The sequence below is a fragment of the Erpetoichthys calabaricus genome, chromosome 1 (assembly GCF_900747795.2).
Source record: "Erpetoichthys calabaricus chromosome 1, fErpCal1.3, whole genome shotgun sequence".
NCBI classification, from domain to species: domain Eukaryota; kingdom Metazoa; phylum Chordata; class Cladistia; order Polypteriformes; family Polypteridae; genus Erpetoichthys; species Erpetoichthys calabaricus.
The window spans coordinates 278,819,108-278,838,314 of NC_041394.2; the positions used below are offsets into that span (position 1 = coordinate 278,819,108).

Consider the following 19,207-nt stretch of genomic DNA (forward strand, 5'->3'; position numbering starts at 1 on the left):
GTGAAAAAAGGAAGACTTAAGTTCAAGTTCAGTTGCACAAAGTGAAGTGAAACTCTTATGATGTTATGATCAAAAAGTATTACTGTTCAACACTTTTTACTTATATAATATTTATGCTATATCCCAATGAATGTATGAAAATATAGTTTATTCTGAAAACAGCATTGAATAAATTCTGACATGCACATATTTGATATATATTAAATATTCTAACCTCACTGTACAACAAAGTTTTTGCTTCTTGAACACTGTTGGGCTGATCATGAATATCACATTAAAATTTACACATCACGTACTGTTTCAGAGAAATCTTCAGTTTTGTCATGATTTTTTCTTATATTTGTATCCAAACATTTTCGATCCCGTAAGTGACTTAACAACAACAGTTGATCCTGCAGCCTGGGCAGGATGACTGGTCTTATGAAGAAAGCTTATCTGTATTTCGGCTGCAAAATTGGTGATCAAGACAAGGAATGGGCGCTTCACATTTGCTGTGCAACATGTTCTCGACACAACTGGCCACTCCGTAAAAAGTTATTTCCAGGACAGAAAAATGTGGGACATGAATCGCCTGTCGACCCGGCAAAACAGTGAAGTGCAACATGTTACTCAAGATTCATTTCCTCCACTCACACTTGGACTTCTTCCCATTAAATCTTGGTGCTGTCAGTGACGAACACGGTGAAAGGTTTCACCAGGACATTGCTACAATGGAGAAACGATACCAGGGCAACTGGGATCCGTCAATGCATGCTGACTACCGTTGGACATTGCAACGTGATGCACCAGACATTGAATACAAAAGAAAATCAGGAGCATAACACTTTTAATTCTGTAGGTACCTTTCATAATCAGCAAAAACATTTCAGGAAGCAAGACTTTTCAAAAAAAATTGTTGTGCAGTGTTATTGGTTGAAAACCCTTCTATAAACGTAAGTGTTCCTCTGATAAGCCATAATTCAGAGGTAAATGTAGACTGATTGTGCTACTTTGTGTAACCAAGTACATGCACTTACTGTGGAGTTTGATTAACTTGAAATCATTTCCACAATTAAAAATGGTGCGAATGAGATTAACTGATTCAACATTTATCCTTAATACTTGGGATAGACTGACACAAGTTTTTGCTATTTTCAAACATTGAAGGAAGTAATAAATAGAAGAATTTTGCAGAATCAAAAACCAGTGCAAAATATAATTTGAATATCAAAACTTTTAGTATAACTTAATCATGATCCAACTTTCAGGATAATATTGTGTTGCACATTCTTTAGCAATTGCCAGGTGTTATCATTAATGCTAGGTTCAATTTTTATACACATATAGTGAAATAATGAGCCTTAACACAAAACAAAGGTTTGGGGCAGCCACCCGTCTACTTGACCTTGGCTGCAAAATAAGGCAAAGTATTCAGCGCAACAATGTACGGAACAGAGTCTAAAACAGAAAACTGATCAACAGAGCAAGAAAGTGGGGTTTTATAGGGAGGTTTGCGGAAGACACGCACTCGGTCCACTCACATCTCATTCATGTGAATGCTTTTGACAGACACATTTCCTGCTCTCTCAGCTCTTATAAATTTTTATGTTTTCCTAACTTTAAGTTCCCAATTAAAGTAGATGTATTATGTCCAAATCTTATTGATGAAGAAATGAGTACACGGGCAATCCTAGCACCGAGAAACGATGAAGTCAAATGAATTAACTCAAAAATTGTCAATTGGTTACACAGCAAATTGGTTAAATGCGTATCAATAGACTATGCTGAAACAGTTGGTGGTGATCGTGCAGAAGAGGAAAACACCAACTTGCAATATTCCGAAGAATAACTACAACCGTTAATACTGTCTGGTCTTCCACCGCCTGTTACTGTTGAAAGAAGGATATATCCAAGAAAGGTAATGTAGTACATCTTCCTTGTATGACATTAGACAACAAAGGAGATCTTGATATGCCATTTGTATTAAAATGCTAACCATTTCCTGTTAAAATAGATTTTGCAAAGACATCAAATCACAGAGACAAACATTAGAAAAAGTCGGTTTATTTATTAGAGAGAAAGAAACGAAATTCTCTCATGGGCAGTTATACATTGCATTGTCACGGTGTAAGTCCAAATACAGAATCAAAATTCAATGCGATATTGACGAAAATGTAATTTAAAAAATAGTTTTTACTGAAGTTTTACAGTAAAAGTGTAAGTTTCAAAAATATTTGCATGTTAATTTCAAATCTAAACAGAATGAAATTGTATAACGCAACGACAAATTTGAATGCAACATGAAACATAATACTTTTTTTTGAAAAGTCTTGCTTCCTGAAAAGTTTTTGCTGATTGTGACAAGTACTTACTGGGTGTGCACAAATATAGTTTTGGTTTTACTGCATCACGTAGGAACTCTGATAAACAGACATTTATATGTTTACTGACAATAACGTATTTAGTCACATTTATGTTTCTCATAAGCTATTAAATTCAACAGAATTAAAAGTGTTTTGCTCCTGATTTTCTTTTGTATTCAATGTCTGGTGCATCACGTTGTAGTGTCCAACAGTAGTCAGCATGCATTGACGGATTCCAGTTGCCCTGGTATCGTTTCTCCATCGTAGCAATGTCCTGGTGAAACCTTTCACCGTGTTCGTCACTGACCGCACCGAGATTTGCGGGGAAGAAGTCCAAGTGTGAGTGGAGGAAATGAATCTTGAGTGACATGTTGCACTTCATTGTCTTGTATGCTTTGAGAAGTTTGTCTACCAGCTGAACGTAGTTTGGGGCTCTGTAAGTGCCCAGAAAATTGTCAACGTCGTCTTTGAAGGCTTTCCAGGCAATTTTTTCCGGCCCAACTAACAGATCTTCCAACCGCTTGTCACTCATAACATGTCTGATCTGGGGGCCAACAAAAATGCCCTCTTTGATCTTGGCATCAGTTATTCTTGGGAACATCTGTCTTAAATAACAAAAAACCTTCATCTTCCTTGTTCAGTGCTTTCACGAAATTCTTCATGAGTCCTAGTTTTATGTGAAGAGGAGGCAAAAATATCTTTGCCGGGTCAATAAGCAATTCATGTGCCACATTTTTCTGTCCTGAAACTAACTTTTTTACGGCGTGGCCAGTTGTGTTGAGAATAGTGCGACTCTTTGGCACGGCTGTCCCATTCACAGATGAAGCAACAGTACTTTGTATAGCCGAGCTACAGTCCTAGTAACAGAGCAATGACTTTAAGATCTCCACAGATATTCCAGTTGTACCTGCTATACTGGACGTGCTTCAGCAACAACTCCATATTCCCATACATTTCTTTCATGTGTGCTGCATAGCCAACAGGTACTGAAGGATAAACATTGCCATTTTGTAGCAGAACAGCTTTCAGGCTTAACATTGACGAATCAATGAAGAGACGCCACTCTTCCGGGTTGTGATCACAACCCAAGGCCGAGAACAATCCTTCAATGTCACAACAGAAACGGAGACTGTCGACTTGTGCAAAAAAATTTGGTTATATCATGTCGGCCTTGAAACACAGAAATTTTCGTACCTGGTGACAGCAAGCACCATTCCTGCAGTCTCGAACCCAGCAGCTCGGGTTTTCCTTTTGACAGACCCAAATCTCTGACCAAATCGTTCAATTCGGACTGTGTTATCAGATGTGGATCGCCTGATGAGCATGGTTCAAAATCTGGGTCAGTGTCACTGTCATTAGCCTGCATTGCAGTTTCTTCATCTGGTTTGTCTAAGGTCCAATCCTCTGGTGGTTTCAGAATTGGAAGACTGTCATCATGTGGCACGGGTCTCATTGCTGAAGGCAGATTAGGAGATTCAGTTGACTTCTTGTTTTTGGCAGATAAATCACACACATTAGTCAAACAAAAGTAACAGTCCATCACATGGTCTTTCTGTTCTCGCCATATCATTGGAACAGCAAACGGCATCGTCTTTTGAGTTCCTCTGAGCCAGGCTCTCAGACTGACAGCACATGTCACACAGCAAATGTGAGGCGCCCATTCCTCGTCTTGATCACCAATTTTGCAGCCGAAATACAGATGATAAACTTTCTTCACAAGAGCAGTCATCCAACGTCTCTGAGGCACAAGTGTATATTCGCCACAGATATAGCAGAATGTATTGCGGCTGTTACGACATTGACGAGACATATCGCCCAACACCAAAATGTCTATAGCATCAAGCTTACTTACTGTTATATTACTACAGATACTTTACTATACTGATACTATACATACACACTGACTATCTATATTAACCAAATGAGCAGGATTGGTGTTTGCAAGCCACCTTTATAGCATGCTGAGACAGCGTCAAGCTCATTCAGACATGCCCAGGATGTCAACTTTCACAGAACAGCTTCCAACCTGGCCTGATTCCATGCCTGGACATGCCCAGGCTGCATAAACCATTGTTAAGTCACTTACGGGATCGAAGATGTTTGGATACAAATATAAGAAAAAATCATGACAAAACTGAAGATTTCTCTGAAACGGTACGTGATGGGTAAATTTTGATGTGATATTCATGATCAGCCCAACAGTGTTCAAGAAGCAAAAACTTTGTTGTGCAGTGAGGTTAGAATATTTAATATATGTCAAATATGTGCATGTCAGAATTTTTTCAGTGCTGTTTTCAGAATAAACTATATTTTCATACATTCATTGGGATATAGCATAAATATTATATAAGTAAAAACTACCCAACAGTCAGTGTTCAAGAAGCAAACACTTTGTTGTGCAGTGTTACTTTCCAATTATAACGTTTTACTATTTTTTAATATGGTTAATTACTTTCTGTAATGTAGAATAGTTACTTCTATTATGCATATGTAACAATTCCCATGAAAATAACAATCTGTTTAAATTATACATCCGCATCCCCATAAGCGAGTGGCAGAACTGCAAAGTGGCTTGCGCGCAGGGCTGGCCTGTGGGTGGATGAGTAAAGCGAGCAGGGTGCAAAGTGTGTATGTATAGAATTCGTTCCAAAACTCTGGTCGTAAACCAATTTGGTCGTGAACTGAAGCAATTTCCCCCATAGGATTGTATGTAAGTACAATTAATCCATTCCAGACGGTACGAACTGTATGTAAATATATTTTTTAAAAGATTTTTAAGCACAAATATAGTTAATTACACCATAGAATGCACATAGTTATAGTAAACCAAATTTAAAAACTTTGAATAACACTGAGAAAACCTTGAACAACAGAGAAAACTAACATTGCAAGAGTTCGCGCTATAGCCTTACAACCCGACTGCTGTATAAACACTTTTTTTTTTTTTTAATGAGTTGTAAGCACGGGGAAAAAAAAGAACATTTGAACAAATCCGAACTTTATTTAAAAACCAACCACAAGCAACCAAGAAAGTAACATTGCAGCAGTTCACACTATAGCTTTACAACCCGATCGCTGTATAAACACTTTTTTTAATGAGTTTTAAGCACAGGGGGAAAAAAAGGAACATTTGAACAAATCCGAACTTTATTTAAAAACCAACCACAAGCAACCAAGAAAGTAACATTGCAGCAGTTCGCGCTATAGCTTTACAACCCGATCGCTGTATAAACACTTTTTTTTAATGAGTTTTAAGCACAGGGGGGAAAAAAGGAACATCTGAACAAATCCGAACTTTATTTAAAAACCAACCACAAGCAACCAAGAAAGTAACATTGCAGCAGTTTGCGCTATAGCCTTACAACCCGATCGCAGGGGAAAAATAATGAACATTTGAAAAATCCGTAACTTAATAAACAACCAATAAAAGTAACATTGCAACAGTTCACGCTACGAACCGAAAAATGAACATTTGAAAAATGCGTAATACAAAAACTAACCATAAACCACCAAGAAAACTAACCTTGCATGAGTCGAGTTCTGGCATGAAGTGAGGAGGAACTGGGTGGAGAGGAGGTTACAGTGTTTAGAAACCATGGTTAACTGCAAAAGCACACGAAATACTGTAGAGCACAAAGAGTTCACAGATAAAGCACGCACGTCTGACTGAGAACAATGAACAGGGAGAGGCTGAACACGTGCTTAAATACAGTAATCGGCGCGTACGAACCGGAAGGGAAATGAAATATTGCACAAAGAGTTCACAGCGAAAGCATGCACGTCTGACCAAGAACAATGCAACACGTACGGAAATCATCGGCGCGCACAAACCAAAAGGGAAACTGGCTTGTTTGTATACAGAATGTGTGGTCGTGAACCGAGGCAAAAGTTTGGCGACCTTTTTGATCGTAAACCAAGTTGTACGTGTACCGAGACGTTCGTGAACCGAGGTTCCATTCTGTGTGTGTGTGTGTGTATGTGTATGTGTATATATATATATATATATATATATATATATATATATATACTAGCCATGTGCACCCAACTACGTTGCGTGTGTTAAAGTTGTCTTTGAAGGGCTCCCTATTTAAACGCGGCTGCCAGTCGTGAACCGGACCCTTCGTCGCACAGCATTATGATTTTTTATAAGGGAAACAAAATTACAAAACAAAACCCTTGGACATTGATTCGATAGGAACGGCCTACTCGGAATCACTGTCCGAATAGTAATTACGTGGTGGTGGAGGAGCATTTCTGCTTCTCTCCATTCACAGTCCGTCTCGTTTTCATGACGCTGTCATTTCCTCTCACGATCTCTTCTCAACCTTTCTCCAATCTCGCAGGTTGCTTTGTGGCAATCCAAAGAGTAAAGAAGAACCAATGCTTTCTTGAACTCCAAACGCCGACTGATGGAAAATCACAGAAGTGTGCCCGACTTATATACTCTGACTGCCGACTCCAAGAAGTGGGTGAACATTCAATTTGGACGAAGTGCTGCCAACGACGGTCGATAGAAACACAAAAAACCACAGTCTCGACAACGAAGCAGGTGTCGATGCCAGATCTAAACACAAAGCACGGTGTCGATGCCAGATCTAAACACAGAGTGCTATCGACAGTGTTTGTAAACAAAAGTAACAACCAAGTTGTTGTGTATTCAGCCAGTACAAACAGCACGTAGTCTCCTTTAGTTCAATCCTCTTTAATCCCCACACTCCAACCTCATCCAACGATCCTCCCCTTCACTTCCTCTCCTCCTCCATCACTACTGCCCTCTACTGAACACAGCAGGAACACCACACAAGGCAGTGAATTCGCTGACAAACAAAGATCAAGATCCAAATGAAGATTATATATAAAGATATATAATTTTTTTTTTTTGACATATTTTTGCTGTATCTAATTATGACAGAAGAAACCTGAACTGACAAAAGAATCAAGTCATTACCCTAAAAGCAAAATATTCAGAGGACCATGAAATATGATTATCAACCCATATTATTATATTGGTCTATGGTCTTCTTTGGTGATTGATGATTTTGCAAGGACTCATTAAATGCTGATTTAAGTCTGAAGCACATGGTCCAGATTATATAAAATATAGTTCACTAGCACTACTTAGTGATGTAAGGTACAGAAAATGATCTTTTCAGTTTTGCAGGGAGGTCAGTATTCAGGGTTTTGACTTTACTGCCAGGATTTAACTTGATGCATATAGAAATGCAGCACATTCATTTATGGTGCCGTGACATAGAATTACACTTTGACTTGCTATACAGTATCTGTCATGCATGCCTTTGATAAGCATTTAATAACACAGTCTGGACATTTCAGTTAAGTAGTACACTTGAATTTAAATTTGAAATTGTTTTTCTAGACTACTACTTTATTATATTCTGATTCACCGAGTAAAATGTTCAGGTGTCATTGTGCAACAAAATGGTATTAGAAACACAATTTGTTTACAGTTGTAAAGTGAATATACAGTAAATGTCACAACAATATTAACACCTTTGCACTTTTTTCAAGTAACAAATTACTCTTAAGTCTTATGCAAAAGAAGTTTGATGTTGACAAATTCCACAATTCTTTATTTCACTACTAATATTACAGTTCTTTGTTGTTCCGTTCAAAACTTAACATATCCTTTCAGATGATAAAAGATGACATGGGCAAAATTATTGACACCCTGCAGTATTTGGTAGCACACCCTTTGGAAAGAGCTGCCGTAATCCAACACTTCCTATAAGCATGAATGAGCTTTTTATATCTCTCTACTGATTTGGGCCACTCTTCCTTTGTAAACTGCTCCTGATTTTCCACTTTTAAAGGTTGCCTTCTGCCAGCTACAGTTTTTTTTTTTTTTTTTGTTCTTTATTTCGCCTTATACAATTTCTTGTATTAGGAATTTGGTAGTTTTCGCATACCCCTTGGGGTCAGAGCGCAGGGTCAGCCATTGTACAGCGCCCCTGGAGCAATTACAGGTTAAGGGCCTTGCTCAAGGGCCCAGCAGAGTAGGATCTCTTTTGGCAGTGACGGGGATTCGAACCGGCAACCTTCGGGATACCAGCACAGATCCTTAGCCTCAGAGCCACCACTCCGCCCTCCTTAATCTTCTGATGTTGTGAACGCCATTCCAGGTACAGCAAAGCAACCCCTAAACATTAGTGAACCTTATTGTTAGACTGTGGGGATAGTTTTCTTTTACGTGAAGACTATATTTTGTTCTTTAATAAAGAGGTGTTGTGCTTAATAAGACAGTCTAATTTGGTCATGGACTTACAGCCTTAAAACTGTTCATTCTTTGCTATAGTTTTCTGTCTCACCTATTCAGACAATTCTTTCCTTTTAGTTTTTCCCAAGTTCATTGTGGCATACACCAACACAAATGAGAAGCAAATTTTCCTCATTCAGACTAATTGTGTGTATTCTTTGATTTTTGAAGTTACTTACATAGTGATCTAGATCATCCATTTCTGACTATTGACTATTGATTAAAATCATCTCAGATTAGATTTGTCTGTGCGTTAGGGTCATAAGATTTATCCAAAGTTTAAAAATGTTATTTCTTGGAAATATTATTTACACATACACACATGTGAAACCCAATGGCTGAAGCACTGCTGTGCAATTGGGTGGGTGGAATTCAACGTGAACATTATCTAAATGCGAAAGCATGTTGTGGGCAGCACAGACTTTAGCTGCAGGTGCAAGTCCCATTTTACTTAGGTGCAAGCAGAGATGTATTGCGGTGCAGCAGTCTATTAGTCATCAAAAGCACTGTGAAGAAGCTGTGTGTTGTTACGGTGGTCATCGCTGCTCTTGTGAAAAGAATGGAGATAAACGGCATTAACTCGGAGAGGGAGAGGCAAGTTCGTTGTACCACATGAACGTCACTGACAGAATAAAACTGAATAATAAAAAAGCGGTAACTTTTACAAGCAGCCAAAATTTAAACCGGGTGTTATAGATTCTAATCAAATGTATGTTTTTACTATATTATAGTAATAATAATAGGAGCTCACTACTCAAAATCTTGTGGTACACTTTTCCTTTTTAATAGTTCCTTATGCTCCATCTATATCTAACAGAGTAAAAAAACTTTTTGCAAGATGAGAAGAGTTTAGTTTGTTAGGCTTCAAAACCATATTAAATAAATATTTACATATCAAAAATGCTATGGGGTGTATATGCCATATATCTAGTATAGTCGCTTCTCTTTCACTATGCTTATCCTGACAAGGGTCACAGTTCCAGATGCTGAGCTGGACTGACAAGGCTTCCCTATCTTTAGCATTTCTCCCATCTCCTCCTGGGTATTTCTGAGATGCTCCCATGCTGTTTAACAGATATAACACCTACCATTTGTCTTGAGCCAGTCTGTGGATAATCTCTAGATATAGCCAGACTCTCCATCTCATATATTTTTTTTTAAGTTTTAGCTGTTTTTATTGTACATATAATCTGCTGTTTTTTTGTTAACCTAAATGATTAACCTGTTGTATTACTTGTCTGTAATTCATTTTGTACATTGTAAATTATCTGCTAACCTAGATGATTTCTTTTGGGTCCATTGATGATGAGCAACCATTTCCCCGAGAGTTCCCCAAAATCGTGGAAATGTTTGCGATATTCACCGAACTTGGCGAACTGCATTAAGGTCAATGGGGAAGGGTTAACTGAAGTAGATTTGACTGGATTATCGTCTTTAAAGTGTCCATTAGAACTAGGGAAACGTCTGCTAACTGTACTGGATCGATTATTAGGCCAGCCTAAGCTGTGTGATGGCAGTGCCAACCACTGCAACTTCATGATATTTATATTACTAAATGACAGTTTAATTTATGCATGGCGGATGCACCGAAGCGCATGCGCACTGCGCCGCGGCGCCCCAGAGTAAAGCGCAGCGGATTCCCAGAGTCAGTAGGTGGCGTCCAAACAACACAACCTGTAAACTAAACTTGCTCTAATCCACTGTGCCAGCAGTCTGTGTGGCATGTTTGAATCACATAACGGTAATTCAGTAACAGAGAAACAAACACGAGACCGCATGGATAAAAGCAATAAACGGAGGCTCCTACAACGCGCTTCACAAACACCAGAAGCAAAGAAGTCACGGCTCCAAAACGAAACACCTCAAGTAACGGAAATACAACAACGAGCCCGTAGGGATGAAAACAATGAATGAAGGCACCTACAACGCGCTTCTGAAACACTACATGCAAGAGAGGCACGGATCCAAAAAGAAACTGCAGAAGGGCTACAAAGTCGTTTAAGACGTTCAGTATTCCAACAAAGAAAAAGCCAAAGACAGCAACGACGGACAGACACTGAACAATTCCTCCAGTTAGCTGAGAACGCATTCTATAATGAGTCCACTGTTCATGAAAATTCATTGGGATTAATGAGTGTCATTTGCAGTCATTGTCATTCACGTAACTTCCTTGAAGAAAAAACTGGCAGTACAACTGATGAGTTTACATGTTGTTGTCAAAAAGGTCAAGTTAAGCTGCCTCCTTTGGATGAATATCCTGAATATGTACGGAAGCTTTTGACTAACAATGTACCCGAAAGTAACAGCTTTATGGAATGCATTAGATCCTACAATAGTTAATTTGCTTTTGCATCTACCAATCAGTATTAAAAGTAAGTTGAATTATGATTCCTAACAGTAAACGACGTCTACCTAACGACACAGCCACAGAACAACAAAGACGAGACCGCATAGATAAAAACAATAAGGAGTCAAGGCTCCAAAACGAAGGAGCTCAACAATTACTAATACAAAAACAAGCCCGTACGGCTACGACCTGTAAACTAAACCTGAGGTACAGCGTGCACGCCAGATTGTACAGTATATATGCACAGATGCCAGAGGCAACAGGCAAATCGTTCACACTACCGCTGCTGCCAAATGCGAGACTGCATGGATAAAAACAATACACGAAGGCGCCTATAGCGCACTTCTGAAACACGCCTCATGACTAGGAGAATCGTACGTTAACGTCACCGCCATACTGTGAGTGGCACTGTGGATGCACCCACCCTCCATGATATTTCATCCCTACAAATATCGGAGGGAACAGAAACTGATTGCCATTCTTGGATTTGCGATTCTTTGGAGAATCGCAGCTGCTGGTCAAAGAAGAATGTATGCAGTCAGAGACATGCAATCATAAATTTTGTCAAAACAAATGGAAATGCCAAAATAGTAGTCAAAAGTGCACATGATCAGCATTATATACCTGAGGGGCAGTCCCATCAATGTTTGCTGTTATAGCTCTGGAGGTCATCACACTGGCCTCTGTGACGATGCAGGTTCTGCTGCATGCTCCCATCCGCTGTTCGGGAGCCCTTGAACCCTACACCGTCGATAGTTATAACTGAGGTGAGCTAGACAGTGAGGCAGCAACACAGCAAGGGGATGATGAAACTGTGCAAAGTGCTTTATTAAACAAACAAAAACAAAGTGCAACAGTGCAGTGCCTTCTAAAAAGACTTCATTAAATAATCCATTAAAAGCAAGTGAAAAGTGGAGGTTAAAAACAATAGAAAAATCTTCTAAAAACCGCGAGGTAAAATATCACAGGAAGCAATCCTTTAAAACACTAAGTCCGGTGTCTTCTGTTACCATGGCGGCTCCCCTGCTACTTCCATCTGGGCTGCTCAACAGGAGAGTCACCTACCTGCAGGAACAGCTACCTTTCACTCAGGTCCAGTAGCCCTCCGATCCTTGGCTACGTCTGGCTCCAAACTGTACCTTGACTTTGGTTATTTCCCCAGCAGCCAAGGCGCTCACGCTGGGGCTAAACCAGCCCAAAACCTCCTCGACTCCCGCTCCTATCGACAGTCAAGTCGACGCCTCTACTGGTCACTCCAGCTCCTAAATCGCTCAGCTGGAGCGACCACTTTCTTCAGCCCCACTGACTGTTGGGCAAACACTCCCCTTGTGGGCTGTCCTCCCAGCTGCCTGCTTTCTCGCTGTGTGAGAAGGGCCAAAAACATTCTCAAGGACAAAACTCACCCTGGTAATTCTTTGTTTGAGCTCCTCCCGTCAGGCAGATGCTTTAGGTCAATCCGTGTACGCACAAACAGACAATAGCTTTTTCCCATCTGCCATAAACTTTCTGAACTCTGAATCTCCTCAGTCTGAGACCATTTTTAATTGAACATGTGCAGTAAACTATATTGGTAATGTGCAATATACTAATGTAATACAATATACTGTAGAATATGTAATGTACTATTCATTAACAGGTGCAATAACAATTTATGCTGCTATACTTTGAGCAATAGTAATAATTTGCTCTGGTTACTTGATCACTTAACACTGTATATGACATATTTGGAATTATTTGACTTTTCTTTAAATGCACCTCGGGGCTGTCACAAAAAGTAATTTCGTTGTGTTACACAATGACAATGAAGTGCTTGAACTTGAACTTCTCCAACTCGAGCCTGCTCTTGCTCGCTCACTCTCCCGCACCGGCGCACTCTCTCTCTCTCTTGCTTCCTGCTTTCTTCAGCAACCTCCTGTTCTCTCTTTCCTTTACTTTTTTTCTTCTTCCATTTTTTTCCCTTCAAGCCAACTCGCGATTCTATATATGCCGAGGGGACATAGCAGCTGTAGCACATTAGCAGCCTCAGGAACAATCACTGATGTGGGCAGTCTCTCACCTGTGCACTTAGATGAGAAACGCCCACACCACAGATCGGCCTGAGACGCTACAGCCACAACCACCACGCCCCCTCGCTAACCCGCGAGCACTGTGATTTATTTAATAACTGGCCTTTGCTGAGAGAGCTGTGGACCCGCTATACCACAGCCTCATAAAGTATTATGGGGCGCTGGTATTAAAAAATAATGAAATATTAATAATAATTAATTTGACAAACAAGGACGAACATAGTAAATTCACTGCAAATAATTCTTTGGCTAAAATCACTGATCAACACTGTTGACAATCGGCTCATGTAATTTTCTTTTTTTTTCCCCCCCCAGGTGTGACATCTAGTCAAGAGAATGACACAAATATTACAGATACACAGTGTCTTCTTAACAAGGAAGGGGCTTCAGAGTTGGTTATCGATTTAATTGTCAAAACCAAAAATGACAGGATTTTTCAGGAAAGCATTTTACTGGGCATTGCTTTGTTGAAAGGAGGAAATACTGAAATACAGGTAAATATTATACAGCCATACACAAGACTCCATTTGGGACTGGCTATGTAATTGTATGTGAAGTTGTCCATATCACGGTCGCAAAGTATATAAGTCATTGCTATTGAGGGTTTGTGGATCTGATGTGAATTACCAGTACATATACTTACTTTAACTGCCAGTTAGCACAAATCGATATTGGAGTCTCAGCATCCTTTTCTCAAGGTGTTGTGCAGCACTTTGGAACTGCCACTCTGCTGTTATCATGCCACTCACTCCCCCTCCCACACAGCATTTTGAAATTGCCATGCAGCTGTGCTCCTGAAACGCAACGAGTTACAAGCACTTGTCATTCTTCTATCACTGCTTTGTGGATACTTCTTGGGGACACATCTTGTCATTCACATGTTGATGCTTCACAGCGTTCATTGTATCATGGGGAAAACTCTTGTGGCGATCAGTCAATCGATGCTTCACAGGGTAACACTTGTGTAGTGGTGTAGTGGAATTGAAGAAATCGGTCATAAAAGGAAAGTACCAGCTCATCTATTATTCACACCTGTTCATCCAAAAAAATAAAGTACAAACTGGCACATGACTGTATTTTTATAGATATTAATATGCTGCAGGTTTAATGTTGTATATGCATAAGATTAGGTCCGTGAGTGATACAGTTTTCATACTTTTAGCTCTTTGCTCCATCACAATGGATCTGAAATGAAGCAATCAAGATGTGATTGAAGTGTAGACTTGCAGTTTAACAAAAACATTGTATGAGCCATTTAGAAAAGGCAGCCATTTTTATACATAGTCTTCCCATTTTCAGGGGCTCAAAAGTATTTGGACAAACTAACATAATTATGAATATAATGATAATTTTCAATACTTGGTTGACAATCTGTTGTATTCAATGAATGCCTGATGTCTGGAACTCATGGTCTTCTCCAAGTGCTTAGTTTCTACCCTGCTGATGCTTTGCCAGGCCTTTACTACAACTGTCAGGTGCTGGTTGTTTGTTGGACTTTCTGCCTTCAGTTTTGTCTTCAGCAAGTGAAATGCATGTCCAATTGGGCTGAGGTCAGTTGATTGGCTTGGTCATTGAAGAATATTCCACTTCTTTGCCTTGAATAGCACTTGTTTTGCTATCACAGTATGTTTTGGCTCATTGTCCATCTGTATTATGAAGCATCATCCTATTAGCTTTGTAGCAGAATCTGAGCAGACAGTATATCCCTGTACATTTCAGAAATCATCCCATAACTTTTGTCAGTAGTCATATCATCAATAAACACTAGTGAATGACTTCCATTGCCGATCACGCATGCCCATGCCATAACACTGCCTCCACAATTTGTCACAGATGATGTGGCATGCTACAGATCATGACCAATTCCTTCTCTTCCCTATAATCCTCTCTCTATCCATCATTCTGGATCATATTGATCTTAGTTTCCTTTGTCCAAAGAAAACTTCCAAAACTGGACTAGTTTTTTTTATATTTTCTGGCAAATTCTTATCTGTCCTTCCAATCCATGAGGATTACCAATGGTTTGCACCTTGTGATAAACTCTCGGTACTTACTTTTGTTAAGTCTTCTTTTGATTGTAGACTTTGGCAATGATGGGTCTACCACCTAGAGAGTGTTCTTGGTTTGGCTAAATTTTGTGAGAGCAATTCGCTATGCTACTGTTTAGATCTGACAATGCCATGCTGATGGTGCAGGTCGACACATTTGCAAAACAAAGGACGCTGATGAAGAGAGGTGTGAAAGAATTTAAGGTGGCCCGGGATTACAAGTTTTTTCGTAGGCTTCAGGGATTCTCGTGTTAACAGTGACAGCTTCCAAATGCAAATTCCACACTTAGAATCAACTCCAAACCTTCTGCCTGCATAATAGTTAATGAAATAATGGGAGACCTGCTCACACCTGGCTATGGAACAGCTTGTCAGTCAATTATCCAAAAACATTTAAGCTCTTGAAAATGGGGGGGCCGTATATAAAAATGACTGTCATTTCTAAACGGCTCATATGATATTTCTGTTAATCTCCTTGCTGAAAGGCTATTGTTTGTTCATTTCAAACCCATTGTGGTGCCATATAGAGCCAAAATTATGAAAGTTTTTGTCACTGTCCAAATGCTTATTAACCTAAGTGTAGGTCTGGTTTCATATATGCAGGAAAGAAGCTGTATCTTCTTAAATGATTAAAAATGCATTTTTCTGTCAGTACTTTTTACTTTTACAGTACTTTATTATTTTATGTATTTTTTTAATACATCAAGGCAATTTAAAAGCATGTAAAATAAATCGGGCTTAAATTATTTTAAAACATTATTTTATCTTAATGTTTGTTTATTTAAATGATAGTTGTATTTGAATTTCTTTATTCTCAATCATTAATGTGATATTGAAAACTAAGAAAAAAAGTGAGTTTAGGGATCAATTAAAGCAAATTAACATTACAGTAGTGCACCAACAAACCATACTGCATTTTCCTTAAATTTCCTAAGTGATTATTTTAATTTTCAATTTTATTAGAAAATGAAGTGTGATTGCATGTGTTCAGTTCTTTCTTTTCCTCTTTAGAATTCATTTTTTATTCAGCTGAAAGGAGAGAAGAAATCCGAAAAATTCTTTAAAGTTCTGTATGATAGAATGAAAGCAGCCCAGCAGGAGATTCGGTCAACGGTCACAGTCAATACCTTTGATCTGAGTTATAAAATGAAAGATGACGATGAACTGTCAATATCTAGGCCAAAGAAAATGGGTAGGTAACTTAAACTGCCTGGGTCATACACTGAAAGACTACCACAGATAGTAAGTGGATAGAATTTGAATCATGCATAAAACCTTTAAATATATTCAGTATAAAGCAATTTGAAAAAATAAATTGATTGTAAAATTATATATATCTACTGTTTTCAGTTGTTTACAACATAAGAGTCTTGCGAACTTCTTTTCTTCAATATGTTTAGTTTTGAACTTCTTCAATTTCAAGATATTAAAAAAAAATGAGCATGACATTTGATCTTGAAGAGCATCTTTTTTAATATTGTTGTCTATGTGCAAGTATAAAGTGAAAATACTTTGTAAAGTAGGTGCCAAATGACTGAAGTTTTAAAACTTGCTTTCTGCTTGTCAGAACAATTGGTAAAAAGTACAAAAAGATGATTATTTTTGCAGACAGACAAAAAAAAAAAATCCTCGCAAAAATCAAGAGAAAAAAATCTTTAGGTATACAGAGAAATATTTCTAGTAACTTTTCCTCTAAGCTTAATTAACTGAAAATGAAGTTCTTACTTCCTGTCAGATGTTTGGATTTGAAATACACCTTCCATTTCCTTTTTGCTTGACTGATCTTTTGTGATTTCTGGATCTTTATGCGTGTTTTTGGAATATTTCTACATAGAGACCGAAATAATTTTGTTTTTAATTTTATGGCCTCCTAACAGAAAAGGATTCAGCTTGTTATCTGAAGGATGAAATGAAAATGCAATTTAAAGAAGCCTCTGTGGCCACAAGTAAAGCGTATTATCTTTATCGGAAAGAGCTGGATCCAGACGTGGACATTATCTCAGGAAATGAAGTGGTAGTTGGGGAAGAAGCAGGGGGAGAAGAAATCCAGATGAGTCCTGCTATTGTAATCATGGAACCCATTCTGAGGTTCCTTCAGTTGTTGTGTGAAAATCACAACCGAAATTTGCAGGTATGGTGGAATTTCTCTTTATAAAAAGATTAGATATCTATAGTTACATGTTTGTACAGGGGAAATGTGGTGGTATAGCATTGTTATTACTGTTGCCCCACAGCTTCAGGAGGCTGGGGTTTGAATTCCCTTGTCTGTGTGGGTTAATTTTTAGGTTGCCTGTTTTTCCTCCTTCAACTCAAGGACATGCATGTTAAGTTGATTGACCTCTTTTAAGTATGAGTTCTAATGTATACATACAGTAAGTGTATGGCCTGTGATACAGAGCTGCTTGCTGCCTTGCACTTAGTGTGCTGGGTTAAGCTTTAGTTGTTGTGACCATGAACTGGATTAAGCAAGTTCTCTGATTGATGGTGTATATGAAAACTTAAGGGTAATGTTTATTTTAGTACTATACAGTATATTTGAATCCAGCTAGTCCTTATTTTAATATTGTGTAATTGCGAGCTAAATTGTCTTTTGCAAGTGAAGAGGAACATTTTCTTATTCAGATGCAAAACTGTTGCAACTTTAAGTGTACAATAAGGTTATCTAATTATGTGAAACATATTTGTGTTGTTTAGTTAAAAGTTGAGTATTCTAAATCAAGCAATAGTCTGTTTTTAATCAATGATTAAAGCAATTGAGTGTTGTCAGTGATTTGTAATTTCTTTTGTTGTTGTAGGATATAAAATAGAAAATCTATGTTGTTAGAGATTAAAGAAACAAAAACATTTTTGAACAGTAAATTTTATTTTCTCTCACTTCTGTGTTTTTCATATTAAGATATTGTATAAAATGTTTTTCAGCACTTTCTCCGAAATCAAAACAATAAGACCAATTATAATTTGGTGTGTGAGACTCTTCAGTTCTTGGACTGTATCTGTGGAAGTACCACTGGAGGATTAGGGCTCCTTGGACTATACATCAATGAAGGGAATGTTGACTTAGTCAAACAGACCTTAGAAACTCTTACTGAGTATTGCCAAGGCCCGTGTCATGAAAATCAGGTAATTCAGATTAGCATATAACTACTTAAAACAATTTTGTGTTTAGCTAATTAAGATAATTAATTTAATTGTGCAGTTATAAAATGGATTAATTGGTATGAGCTAACTAGGGGGCTCCGCCCCCTGCTCGCTTCGCTCGCCAACCCCTGGCGTTGGGGCATGACAAAGAGTGAGATGTATGAATTAGATATAGAATAGTGTGCAGGTTTGGATGATGCCTATATAAATAAAAAATAGAGTGTTTGGCATAGAGTAATGTTTTATTGGAATATTTCTTTGTATACAACATTAGTAGTAAAGATGGTGTCTTGTCTTTGAATGAGTCTTCCTTGGCATGGATCATTTATAACTTTAACTTTAACGTCAGATGAACGTCGAACACGTGAGAAGGCAACATACAGTTGTCCATGTCCAAAAACGGGTTCAGAGAGGTAGATGCCAACCTTGTCCATGGCTTGTCCTTGTGATTTGTTGATGGTCATGGCAAATGCAGGTGTAATGGGGAACTGTCAGCGTTTCAATGTAAAAGGTAAATCCAGGTCAGAACTCGTAAGGTCAATTCTAGGAATGAGAGCAGTATTGTTAGCATGTGATTCTGTTTTTAAGGGTAAGGTTGTGTTGTGGTCATCCGTCTGGGTTAATAGTGTTCAAATATTCTAAGGGGAAATTCAGATGTTCATTGTCGTCATCAGAGTCAACTTTGTCAGAGCTTAGAAAGAGCCGTGTCTCTCCAGGAAGTAATGAAATGACCTGGTTATTAATGTGATTAACATTAATATTTTTTGGACATAATATAGTGCGTTTTGTTAACCACATATGCGAAAGCAGTATGGGCCATTGCCTTTTGGTGGTCTGATATGTACTCCGGTAGATGCAAAAGCAAATGAACTATTGTAGGATCTAATGCAGTTCATAAAGTTTTTACTTTCAGGCACATCGTTAGTTAGAAGCTTCTGTAGATATTCAGGATATGAATGTAAAGGAGGCAGTCTAATCTGCCCCTTTTGACA

The 19,207-nt window shown here is 38.4% G+C and overlaps 1 protein-coding gene across 4 annotated transcripts in view; it reads left to right on the top strand.

Moving 5' to 3' along the window:
* The window catches only part of itpr2 (inositol 1,4,5-trisphosphate receptor, type 2), a 1,448,083-nt gene that overhangs the window by 432,643 nt on the left and 996,233 nt on the right, over positions 1-19,207 (top strand). For all 4 annotated transcript variants that reach the window (XR_007935422.1, XM_051929951.1, XM_051929945.1 and 1 more), the window contains 4 exons: positions 13,345-13,523; positions 16,089-16,269; positions 16,955-17,208; positions 17,997-18,197. Coding sequence is in view for 3 of the 4 variants with exons in the window: in XM_051929951.1 (XP_051785911.1) it covers positions 13,345-13,523; positions 16,089-16,269; positions 16,955-17,208; positions 17,997-18,197 (815 nt within the window). In the remaining variant the exon portion in view is untranslated. The remainder of the gene's footprint in view (positions 1-13,344; positions 13,524-16,088; positions 16,270-16,954; positions 17,209-17,996; positions 18,198-19,207) is intronic.